The 13,468-nt window shown below is 38.7% G+C and overlaps 1 protein-coding gene across 1 annotated transcript in view; it reads left to right on the top strand.

The window, feature by feature from the left end:
• Positions 1-13,468, top strand: part of SEMA3D (semaphorin 3D) — a 139,028-nt gene that overhangs the window by 98,238 nt on the left and 27,322 nt on the right. The window contains exons 9-11 of the mRNA XM_088165887.1: positions 4,836-4,950; positions 5,390-5,459; positions 6,895-7,039. Coding sequence (XP_088022013.1) covers positions 4,836-4,950; positions 5,390-5,459; positions 6,895-7,039 — 330 coding nt within the window. The remainder of the gene's footprint in view (positions 1-4,835; positions 4,951-5,389; positions 5,460-6,894; positions 7,040-13,468) is intronic.

The raw sequence follows: 13,468 nt of genomic DNA, 5'->3' as shown, positions 1-13,468 counted from the left end.
CCATTTGTTTCTGGTAGCTTTGTCACATAGCTAAGCTTCAATAAGAGAAAGGCTCCAGGGCCTTTTGCAGTTTCAGCACTTTTCCTTTCTGGTCTCCAACATTTCCTTTTATTCAGGCCAGGAATTCTCTTTGGATAGTCCTTTTGCACATCTTGCCACTGGCTGTAATTAATAACCTGCTTCTAGAAATTCCACTCATTGTCTTTTTTCTTTTTTCTTCTTCTTTTTTTTTTTCTTCCTTTTAGAGGCTGTTCAGGATAATTACTGTCTTTAAAGTTTTATGAATCACAGTGTTTGACATCTTTGATGTAGACTGATTTTTCAGATAACTGCACTTTTTGTTCTAATGTTCAATTTGTCACTGTTACTTACAAGCAAATAAGAGATTTAAATCCCCAAAGATGCAGATGTTCTTTAGTTTCATTGCCATCTGTTTTCCTGCCTACTGGATTCCAAGACTAACATTTGTTCATTTTAATGAAGCTACATTTATATAGTATACAGGATACAACAGAATAGAAAAAAGATACAACAGAAAGTCTTTAATATAAGTTGATTTTTAAATCACTTGATCATAGAGCAGTATCTTTTCTGATGGCTTTTATTTTCATATGAACTTATCTTTAGCTAAATGGTTTGAAAAACTTGTTTTGCTTAATTGCACATAAATTGCCGATCAGAAAAGTAAAATTTCCGTAGAGGACTCCCAAGAGAGGTGCATGGTATGACTTTAAATTTCTTCACAAAATTTACACTGTGCCATTTAAACAGCACTTTTCCTGAATGTCAGAGTGCCATACAATTACCTATGGTCATGGAAGTGAGACGTCTGATATTTGAATTCTCAATGCAATTTTGTAGAAACCTGATTTCTCACTCCAGCAAATTGTTTTTTGTAACCAGCTCATTGAAAAGAATTAAATTTTAGGATTTCTGTAAATAAGAGTCTGCCTGATTTATTAAAGTCATATTGGATTACTTCCCCATTTATCTAAGTAAATTGTAGTTACATTTTTTTGTGATATTTTAGGGTAATATTTCCTCAAAAGGTGACAGATTGAACAGCCCCCCTTCTAGCTGCCAATTATCTGCCTTTCTAACTGAGGCAAACACAAGTAACCAAGATTTTACAGGCACTTCTTTCTGTTAAAAAAAAAGGTATTTCAGGCAGAAGTGTTGGTATTTGTTACAGCTTGTGAGATTACAAAGCAGTAAGTGCTAATTAAAGCTTTATTTATATTCAAAATGAAATATGCAGTCCTAAGTGCCTTCATCTGTCCAGTAACAAAGTTTATAGTAAACACAGCTAATCCAGTGTGCTTAGAAGTGATATTTTGGGAGATAAGATTTCAGATACTCAAGGCTGGTTGGCTGTTACAAGATTAGCCATATTTTTGGAATGAAAGGCTTGTTCATGCTGCCTTCCCCTTCTCTCAGCACTTAAATTTATCTTGTCTCCTTGTCCAGTCTCCCTGAAATATTTAGAGTTCTTTGTATTCAGACCATACCTCTTGTCAAAAATCATTTCAGTACATCCAGTTAATTACTTAAACAAGATTGAGGCAAACCTTTGCTTGGTATAAATCAGCTGAATGGGCTTCTTAGGGGTCTGTGACTTTGTGTTTAATCCTTACTTCTGTCCACCTGTGCACTAACTGGACTTTGCTTTGGTGATTTTCACTCTTCCATGCATTTCTTCTAATGCACTGACTACCCAGCCTGTACCTCCTACTGTATTTATGTCCTGCTCTGTAGCCAGCTCACAACATTTGAGCACATCAGTTTTTCATTCCAGACTGCTACTATTAAATAACCTATTTGGCAAAAGAGACTGTCTTCTTTCTGTAGCAGCCCAGTCCCAGAAATAACTTGGGCCAGTATTTCCTTTGTGCAGCCTCTCAAAGGCCAGTAGTCAGGAATGATGAGGGTCCAAGGAATCTCCATCAGAGTAGGCAGATACAATGCAAAGTGAGTACACATCAACAGGGTCTGAAGGAAAGGAGAACAACTGCATGTTCTCATGTTCTCTAGCACCTGAAGCCTCAGGATGAGTCAAAGACTGACCTAATATGCACCAAAAAATAGGATGAGGAAAGAAGGGGTACCCTTTCTTTAAAAATTAGACATTTACAGAGCTTAGTAAGATAAATAGTACTTGAGACTTAAGGAGCAAAGACATACCTATACTGTTTATAATTTCTGAACCTCCTTAGTCTGAGCTGAACTAATTCTGTATGTAGATAAAATCATCATGGCCTTTGTCAGTTCCTGCACTTTCTCAGTCAATCCCAATGAATTCTGGGCACGTTGTAGGAAAGGAAAGGCACTGTATTAATCAGGGATGACATGTAGAATTGGAGTACTATATGGCTACGAATCAAAAAAAATCCTCCAAAAGCCCCACAACCACAAACAAAAGAACCTTCCTAGTAAAATGTGCTTTTTATTTCACTCAGCCATGGCAGTAGGAAAAGCGTGTTGAAGGATATGTCAGTATATTATATGTGCAATTGTCTAAATCACTGAAAGGTCTTTTCAGTTTCTCTGCGCCATAAATTTGTCGTTCTCTGGCTTCAGAAGGACTTGGTAGCTCTTGGAATGCTGACTGGTCACTGAATCCCCTTTGCTCCATTATGAACTGTATAGTGTTACTTTGGCAGCTTTTGGATATGTAAAACACATCTAGTGAATGTCTGTTCTAATGTCTCTTAAATTCAAATAACATGGTTAGCATCATGTCCTGGCTTGAGAGCAAGCAAATATGGATACATCTTATGTCCATATATTTTATACTTTAATGCACATAGCATTTACTAAGATTGCTTCCTTTGAGCACAGTGTTTGGTTCACACTGCTCTCTAGCAACTCAGTGGAACTACTGATACATTTAAAATAAGCATTTGTGAAAATGCTGTGGTGGCTGACAACTGTTGGTAAAGGTTGGTAAAGCACAAATACAAATCTTCTCATCTCTTGCAGAAGCTGAATACTGCAGTGACAGGAGTAGGAACTACACAAGGGTCCTTCTTCTGTTCCAGCCCCATCACTTGCTCCACACATCCTGTTTTCTGATTTTAATCAGGCAGTTAGAGACATCTCCTGTGATGCTGCACTGCATCCACCAGAAATCAAAGTGGAAGCCTTGCAATATGAGATTTGCTTAGCTAATCCAAATTGCCAGAGGAAGGAAAACCTAAACACTCCTTGCTTTTTAAGATTCTTTGTTGCATCTTATAGTTACTTGGTTTCAACTGCACAACAAAGTCTGTTTGCTCTGCCTTTGAACAGAACACACACATGCAGAGGGTTTGTTTTTTTTTTTGCTGTTGGCTTCAGGCTGCTAATTTTGACACCTTTGTAATAAATCTGTTGGGTAGATGCAAAGCTTCAGGCTTGGCAGAACCTCTGGAAATCAAGAGAGGAGGCAGCAATTCTTGTAAGAGCAGGAGTTCCAAAGGCCATATATTAACAGGAATCATTTCCAACTGAGCTAATCTATTTGAAACTAGCAGGTACATGAAAAGGAAAAGCAGTTAGAGTGCATTACCAGAGAAGTGTTACTCCTTGTGAAGTGATTTCAGCACTTAAAGCCATCTTTCTGAATGCCTGTAGTATATATGATACAGCCCTGGAGGGCCAAATGCAATCTGGGGTGATGACATGTAATTCCCACCACACAGTGTTTCCTGCTGTGGCTGGTTCTATGCCTTCAGATGGCAAAGTGAATTAACAAAAAAATGATTTCTCCGAATGAATCTGAAGGAGCTCAGTATTTATGGCTAAATTTGTGGTCCTTAAACTTACAGCACAGATTCCCTAAGATTCAGAGTTTATAACTGAGAGAAGTAGGCACCTTCCTGGGATCATTCAGATCCTATAGCCGGGACACTGCTGCTGGTGATAACATTTTTCTTAAGTGTTTCAATTCTTGGTTCCTGCGGCATATCATTGCATTTAAGATTTTTAGGATGAAGAGTTCTGGGGCCCAAATAGCTTTGCAGAACCTAAATAGTTTTGCTGTTTGGAACCAGCAGGGTCCTTCATGTAGTCAGTGGAAGAAGTACATGAGCAAACTCCTAGTTTGGCTTCTTGAAATTTAAGTCTTTTAAAATCCACTGTCCATGCACCTCTGCTGATCCAGGTCAGTAGAAGGTGACTTACCCTTCAGAAAGGTAATTCTAATCTCAAGTGACCCTTTATAGGTTTTTTTTTCTCCAGTGACTAAATTTGGGCAAGCATGCTTATGTTTTGGAAACCCTTAGTAAAATATTGAAAAAAATCCCTCTGTGGGAGGATAGACTGATATTTCTGTATTCTGATTATTGGAATAATATGACTGGTTTTGCCTGGAATGCATTTTTCTCTATACTTTGTACACAAAGAAAACATTGCAGTATTTACTTTGTGAGCTGCTGATTAATATAGTTTTTCTTTTTTTTTTTTGTGAAATCTGTCCAAAATGCTCTGTTCTATTATTTGGTTTGTAAAGAATTTTGAAGAACAACTGATTGTAAAAATTAACGTCACAGGGAGCAAGAAATCATGTGATACAGACATTGGAGTTAAAAAGCTGGTGAAGGAACTTTGCAATCAATTTTGTGTATAATTTGGAATTTGAATTGCCCACTCTCTGAGCTGATCAGTAACTACAGAAGCTACTTAGAAAAAGGCTTTCCTACACTCTTTTAGGAAAAAGAAAATGAAAAAAAAAATTATGTTGTTGTGGTTAGAGCCAACTGTGGAATCAGACAGAAGATGCACAGTCCATACTGTGCTGTCATGTGTTAAAGCCCTTACTTTTTTAATATGCAAGTATTTAATTTTATTTTTGTTAGAATGATATGGGAGGCCAAAGAAGCCTAATAAACAAGTGGACAACTTTTCTGAAAGCCAGGCTTGTGTGTTCCATACCTGGTCCTGAAGGGGCAGACACACATTTCGATGAGCTGCGTAAGTTGATTTATCTTTAATGGACTATTTTGACTTTAGTAATACCTGCTTTTGTTGGATTTTTTTCTCCCTCTGGTTTATAGAAGCACTAAGTCTTGTTTTGATTTTACTCCTCTTCCAAACGAGGCTAGTAATACCTGTGACTGAGATCAGAAGTCCCTGATTATAACTAATATTGATCTGATCAGAATTACAGTGTTTTTCCTTTTCCTTCCGAAAGCTGGAAAGTAAAAATCTGATTTGGTATAAAACCCAGATTTTCTGCAAATGAACACATTTTAGAATATTAGTACAAATTCACGTGGCAGAAGTGAAAATTCCAACAAAAATAAAACCTTGTTATATTTTGACAAATTTCCAAATTACAAATGGTAAATGCAGAAATAGTCAATGGATGTTTAACTAAAAAAAGTCCCCAAATATATTTTTCTCATTGCAGAAGATATATTCCTACTTTCTACAAGAGATGAGAGGAACCCGCTTGTGTATGGAGTCTTCACTACAACGAGGTATGTGTTGGGATCATGTTTGCCTCTGGAAACAAATGGTGAAGATCTTACTCAGGACTTTTATACTTTTGTATATACTCAGGTCTTCTAGACTAGATGCTGATTCCTGAGAGCAGTTAGGAACTGCTGGAATAAGGTGTCCATTGTCAGGGCTGTAGTCACTGAGGACAGTATTTTTCAGAACTGGAAATAATAAGTTATGTCCCTAAACCTTTGTGTGCCTAACTTTTGAGAGTGATTGTAAAAAGTAATGTAAATGTAACAATCAAAAGCAAACTAGATTATTTCAACCTCATCCAGTTGAATTTGTAAACTTCTGTCATATTTATTGAGCAACTAGTAGTTGCTATTTTAGGCAAATTATTGTTGTGAAGCATTTCTGTAAGCAACTCTTTGACATCTGCTATTTCTTAATATCAAAATCACTCTCTAAACTGATAGTTAAATTATTTTATAGTCCAGAGTTAATGAAAGGATAGCCCAATTTTATCTCAGGGGATGCAGTAATTAATTAATGACCTTTCAGATCAATAATGAGTTGCTCTCTATAGAATTTTCAGAAAGAAAATTATTAATTCTTTCTTTTGTCTCTGGAACATTTGAATTAAGTGTAAATAATGACTAGTGAAATGCTGACCAGTATGAATACAGTGAGAAACTGCCAAGACACTCACTCCTTAATTCAGAAGCGGTTACTACAATAGCTCCCTAGAATATATAAACACAGAAAATACTTAAAATCAAAGTAAATATTGCACAATAAATGAAATAGTTTGTGAAGTAACTAATGTACATGCTACTCAGCAACCTGGCATGGTTCTCTTAGGAAAACAGAAATGTTTTGGATTTTTTTAGAAAAACGCATTAGAAAAAGGAAAAAATGCATGAAAATTCAGTGTTTATTTTTATATCTTGTTTTTTTATCTTTCCAATTGAACTTGTAATTCTAAGGAACCTTACCTATATCACTGATATATGGACTTCCAGATGTGAACACAATGTAAATGAATGTCCTTCACTTGGATAAAATTCTAATCAAAACAGATAGTAAACGGTAGCTGGAAACTGTCATCCGCTAGAAAATATGACACTCTATCAAGCAGTCCCAAAGGCCAAACATGGTTTCAACTGAGCAAAGCTTAAAACTGTAACAACACAGACATTAAATATCTATAGTTACCAGACCTATGCACATTGATGTTTAGCAGCATGTACATCAACCGGAGGTGTAGGATTGACCCCAGCCCCATCAGGCTCTGTAATTCCTTACTGGAGGTGTAGGATTGACCCCAGCCCCATCAGGCTCTGTAATTCCTTACTGGAGGTGTAGGATTGACCCCAGTCCCATCAGGCTCTGTAATTCCTTTCCTCCCAGGCTGAGCACAGCCAGCCAGGGGTGTTTGCAGAGTGCCCACGGGTGCCTCTTGTCTTGCAGCTCCGTGTTCAAGGGCTCTGCAGTGTGTGTGTACAGCATGGCTGAGATCAGGGCCGTGTTCAATGGCCCCTATGCCCACAAGGAGAGCGCAGATCACCGCTGGGTGCACTACGAGGGCCGCATCCCCTACCCCAGGCCTGGCACAGTAAGTGGCTCCTTCATTACACACCTCTGTTTTTGCTCAAAAGCAACCATGCTTCGCACCCCTCCACCGGCTGGTAATTTGTATTTCCTGCTCAGGGTGTTTCAAATTATCCTCTCAACTCTTCCCCTTCTGTTGACATCTCAGACTTCTGCCTACCTTGTAAATAAATATACATTTTTCCATGTCTCTGAAATAACATTGTGTCCAGACTGTTTCCTGATTGTCTGTCATATTGTGGTCTCTCACTGTAGAGCTATATTTCCATCTGTTGGGATCACCTCTGAGGCATCAATAAAAAGCATTTCTTTATATAATATTAAGTTATCATGAGGTTTTTTATTTGTATTTCTGTTATCTTTGTGTCTGTTAAAATAACTGAGATACTGTCATTGATTCTGTTGTATGTACTTGTGCATGCGTTGTGTTTTGAAGTAAAATAAGGAGGTAATTGCTGTACATTTTATGTGATAAAAAGTAAGTAACAGGAAAAAAAGAGAAACTTGCTATCTGGAAGTACTTTTAACCCCAGTCTCTTAGACTTCAGCTGTAACAGGCCAAAACGAGGAGGAAACCTTTGAAAAACTTGTCAAAGTTTTCCCCCTTCTGTCAGAGTATTAGATTTGGAAAAGCACAGGCTGATAATACACATGAGGAAGAAATGGTATTTTCAAAAAACACATCAACTTTTAAAACATCATCATAACTTTAAGAACTCTTTGTACATAAAATGTAAAAGAGCAACAATTTTATCTGGAATAGCTCTTCATTTTCTTGGTCAGGTATTCAGTGAACAAGTGTCAATGTTGGACATGGCCTAGAAGCCATCTGGCCATTTCTGCACTGTTTCTCTGACCTCAGCACTGGTGTAACCTCAAGCCACATTATCTAGTTAATTTAGTTCATCTTTTCACACATTTCCTTGTGTCTCTGTGTTTTCTTTTTCATCCTTCCACCGGACTGATCTGCATGGTGTGAGCTGATGCTGTTGGTAGCACATGGTGGTCCCAGGGCATGGCAGGTCAGGCCCCAAGTGCTGATTCCCTTCTCTCCGCTGAGGATGAGGCTCAGAGCAGCTCTCTCTCCAAAGACCAGGACAGCTCAGAGGCTGATTTGGCCTGCCCAGGATCTGCCCTGATGGAGAAATTCTCAACTTATTTGGACAATGTAGGCATTGTCAGCTTAAGCATCTCTCTGTCATACAGAATATATAGTGCCCTCAAAAACAACATGGCATTTTAATTTTTTTTTGTATGTGCAACTTCCATGGCTGAAGAAGATCAGATAATTTAATTTTAGCTACAAAAATGGTGCCAGCGAGAACAATAGCTGGTCCCATGGCATCTAAAGAGATTAAAATAACTCTCTTGGAAAACTCAGAGTGCCCCATAAGGATGAACACTTTTCACAGATAAATGGGTCATAAGCTCATTGCATTTTTGAGTGTATTAGCCATCACATGGTTGAGCTGAGATTCACAAGGAAGGAAACATGCCATGCTGAAGCATGTCAGTGCTGATTTTTATCACAGATTTGCATATCCATGGCTGCAAGTTTCGTACAAGTTGGAAAATTTAAACATAAATATTTTCTGTAAGCCAATCCTTAGCTCTCCAACTGCTTACTTTAAGCACCTGATAACAGCTGTGAGAAAATAATGTCTTAAAAGTCCTCCAAACGTTCATAGTCAGTGGATTTCTGTAGGAGTTTGTCTGACCAAGGACTGAGAAGGGAAGTGGATTTACTGAGGAAAGCTGTCAGAAGAAAGATATCTATCATATTTGCTATATAGATGAGGTGAACATATTGCTGCATAGCTTTTTATCTGTTCTCTTAGTGAGCTGGACTGCAAGTACTTCAGGCTCTGTAGTTTGATGTAGGGTGTCCAAATAAGTAGATTCATGCCATGCTCTTGGCTTGTGATGGGCTATGCCAAACTTGGACATGAGCGGATTTAGGGTGGGATCTGGAAAAGCAGCACTGTGCTAAAAGGCAAGGAAAAGAAGCAGCATGAACCTTGAAGAACACTGCAGTGTGAATGCTGAAATGCTCTTCCTTAAAGATTAATTTCATCATTTTTTGCCAGCAGTGAGATGGTTCAGGAATGCTCAGAACAAAGCCAAAGAGGGATAATCTACCTTTTTTAAAGTTACTAGAACATTTTTGAAATTTAAGCTCCTTGTAAGTGTTGCCTACAGTTGGCATAGCTAACACTGCTCTGATTCTATATTTCCTGTATCTTAAGTTACTGGCAGAGTCTAAAAATGTTTTTTTACAAACCAAGGGGCTATTCTAGGAAATGCATTTCTTTTGGTGGTTGGCTTTGAGAAATGCATTGACTTCCTTTCAGCATTTATACAGAAGCAGGAGACTGCATACCCTAATTTAACTTTCTGCTCTGCTGCCTTTATCTCCTAAGTAAATAAAGCTGTTCACTATAGAGACTGTGACTACTTTGATTTTGAAATTTTGACAAAATGCTTCCTGTGGCAATTTGTGTGTGAGATAAGCTCCCAACATGACCATGATATCATGCCTTCGCAATGCTGAGTGGGGAGCAGGCAGCAGCAGCCCCTCTCTGCTCATGTCCCTGAGCTATGGCAGGCTCTGCCTGCCCTCTGCTGTCATCAAAACACCCCTGGACATGGTGACAGGTGACCTCTGGCACACTCCACACCACTGGCACTGCAGAACATACAGATCTTTAACTTCTCTCAGCAGTATTAAAGTGCAAGTGGAAATACTGGGAATTAAACAGAGGCAAGACTTCAAATATATTTCCATTTGGAAGCTGAAAATAAAAAGAGACAGAGGCAGCCCTGACACAAAGGGCGAGTTGATAACCAAAGGAGCTTTTGCTCTGCTTTAGCTGTTTAAAAAATAGGGAGTTACATATCTGCAGCTGTCCCCAGATAACAAATACAGTTTTCATCCAGTCTCTTAGGCTTTCACTCAGGAAATTATCCATTAATAAAGAAACCATGGAAAACTTCCTTTAAATGTGTTCTGCATTCTGCAGCAGAGTTTTCATTATGCCCTCCCAGAAACCACAGACTGCATTTGAACAAGACTTTCAGTGAATTAGGAGGAAGAAAACTTTCCTAGTTTATTTGTTGAGGTGTAACAATTACAGTATCAACTCATGGTGCCCGTTTGGAAATTCTGATGGGGTACACAGGAGTCATAACTCATTTCATTGATGGCAAATAAATTAAGGTCATTAAGGTCAGATTTTTAGAAGAATGTCAGTGTTTAAAGATGCAGATTAACTCTCAGTCTGATTTACTGCAGAACACAGGACTGTTAAATGCTAGCAAAGGCAACAACAAATGTTTTTGATGGGTCTAGATATCTTACTGATCTGATTTGTCAGAAGATCAAACATCTTAATGAGCAAAGTAAGAATCTGGCAGTCTGAGTCTATTAGCGATAAGAAGAAGCAGCTCAGCACATTGCTCTTGTTCATTTGAAGAGTTTGATGTCTCACCTCTTTCTACTCCAGATCTGAATACAATCCTGGGCTCTTGAATTCTTTGTGTTTTCTTTTTATTAAATGAGTTCCCGTACAACCTCTCAGATTCTCCTGTAATCATGGAATCTTAGAATCATAAAATCGACTGAGTTTGAAAGACCTATCTGGATCATGGAGTCCAACTCCTGGCCCTGTGAAGGACACCCAAGAGTCACACCATGTACATGAGAACATTGTCCAAATGCTTCTTGAGCTTTGTCAGGCTGATGCTGTCACCCCTGCCCTGTGGAGCCTGTTCTAGTGCCCAACCACCCTTTGGGTGAAGAGCCTTATTTTGATATCCTCCCCTGACTCAGCTTCATTCTTCTTCATCTTTTTCTCTCTCAATTGCTTCTCTCTCTTTCTTCAGTGAAACTCTCCTTTATTTCTTCTGGTATTCCGGTGTGCAGGCTCATCAAGATGTGGTGTCCATCCCATTGGGACTTAGCTGTGCCAGAGAAATACTGCATGCCAAAAAGCCTCCCTTGTCCTCCCTTTTGGTTAGTTTTGCTGCTTTAATAAGCTTGTTCATAAAACATTTAAGGTTGTACAGGTTTCCCTTGTTATTTTTAGACTTATCTTCCCCTTTCACCTATCTTTTATGGGGCAGACTGCATTCTTTGCTTCTCCAGTTCCTCTCTCCTTTGATCTCCCTGCTGTAAAATGGGGCAGCTTAATTAAGTGAAATGTTTCACTTTATAGTTTTATTTTCCTCAGAAAGCCTCCTACACCTCTTGTTACTTACCAACCTGTTTTCCCCAACATGAATCACCTTCCAGCTCCTCACAGCCTTTCACATTGCTGCAAACCCTGTCACCTTTCCTCATGGCAGAGGTCGGCAGAGAATTGCAAAGTGCCACCTGCAAAGTCAAGTTCACTCGTCCAGCTGGTCTCAGCTCAGTTATTCTCAGATTAATGCTCAATTCTCTCAGCGTTTTCTATCAACAGCACAGGTGTGTTAAATGGAAAAGTGATACAAAGTGCTCAAGAGAAACACAAGAACAAATCTTGCACAAGCAGTGGGATACAACCATTAAAAAAATAATAGGGGATTTAAAATTTTTGTTTTGTTTGTGCCTTTTGTTGGGGGGAAGAGTGAGTTTGATTCCATTTAAAATTGGCACTGTTTTTCTCCTACCAACCTGATTTGTTCCCCTCACCCCAGCCCTCTTCCAGGCTCACTGAGTAGCTTCAAGGTTTCTGTGAAAGTCTCCCCACTGAATGTTCAGTCCTCCTGGCACAACTCACTCATGTTGTAAAGAGCATTAAGAGAGCATATTGTAGACAAATATGGTTTGTGCAGCTCTGATCAGTCTACAGAAAAGAAGCCACATGGTATTTAGGCCTCTCAGGAACCCAAGTTTCACCTTCAGTGCCTTGGCTGTGTTGGAGGAAAATTTAACACAGAATTTCGAGGTTGAAGGTAGTTCTTCTGTTATATCTGCTTTTTGCTTGATGATTCAGTTATAAGACAACTTATTTAGAGCCTGGAAGACTTTACACTTACTAGTTTTGGCTAAGATGAGAGGTAATTAACCTATGAAAAGTAAAACACCTTCAACAGGAAGGAGCAAGGAGTTCCCAGGACAAGGGACGCCTCCTCAAGGAGGGAAGCCCAGACTAAGACATCTAATTCCCTGATATGGGAGAGGTTTCAGAAATATTTCAGTCTTTCATGTTTCATACTGGAACTTTCAGTACTCATAAGAGTGACTTGGTGGCATCGTTCTCAGTTGTCTTGTGAAATCCATAAAAATTCCCAGCCTGGACATTTTAAAAGCAAGCAGATGCCTGCTTCACTCACCATGATCAATCTGCCCTATCCCGTGGGTGCTTGAGTCTCAGTGTTAGGTGGGTCTCAGGATACATGTGACAAGACACTTTTAAACTGGGATTTTCAACACACTTGTAATAGAAACCTTTTTGAAGTTCCCAGGGAACAACATTCTGTTTTTAGTTTGTCAGTTGACATCACCACTGCTGAACTACAGATGCATCATTAATGAAAAGGATATGTGTTTATATACCTTGTAGCTAGATTCTCAAATAATTGCCACAATTTTAATAGGTGTTAGATCCAGCAGCTCTTACTGAATTCATTGGATGGTGTGAAGCACTATCCAGTTTGGCAAATTGGAGGTTTATTTAGGAGCCCAACTTCTGGCACCAGCTTTTGAGAAACTTGGCCACATTTCCCACATAATGTTAACACACTCACACTGTATGTCTCAGCATTGTGTGAGATCCACACATCTAGCACTCTGCTAAGCTGCAAATTTAATAAGACAAGTGAAAAAAGGAGTACAGCTTACATATGTGTGGTGGTGTTAATTTAGTGTGTATTTGCTTTTATTTGAGAAAGATTAGCCTTAACTTACCACTGTGTGACCACATTTGGATACAAATAACAGGTGAGGGAGTAGAAGGAATCTTTGTAGATCACCTGGGATCAGGACTTAGTCTAGAGTGATTATTGTCAAACTGAGCTCACACAGAAGGCATTTCAATAAATTTAAGTAACTATTGATTATTCAAAAGATTTGTGCCACAGAGTTTATACAGCAGTTGAACAGAGATGCCCTTAGCACTTACAACACTTGTTTCTGTTGGGTTTGGGGGGTTTTGTTTGTTTGTTTGTTTTGGGTGGTTGTCTTGTTTTGTTTTATCCTTCATTTCTTGACTCATATATTTTTATCAAGTTACCATTCATGGCAGCAAAGGCCTAAGCAACTTCTGAAGAATAGATTATATGATGAAAAAGCTTCTTGCAAAATTTTTATCTAGTGATACTAAATTTGACTGATTTAATGTGATTAATTTTTTTATATTAGCTGTCTAGAAGAAAAGCAACAAATCTGAGCTGCTTGTTTAGAATTCTCTCTCAGAAAGAGAAAGATAGGTACCCATGTCTGTGCAGTTCA

The sequence above is a fragment of the Sturnus vulgaris genome, chromosome 5 (genome assembly GCF_052056855.1).
Source record: "Sturnus vulgaris isolate bStuVul1 chromosome 5, bStuVul1.hap1, whole genome shotgun sequence".
Classification (NCBI taxonomy): Eukaryota; Metazoa; Chordata; class Aves; order Passeriformes; family Sturnidae; genus Sturnus; species Sturnus vulgaris.
The sequence above is the reverse complement of the archived record's forward strand: the minus strand, read 5'-3'. Positions and strand labels throughout refer to the sequence as shown.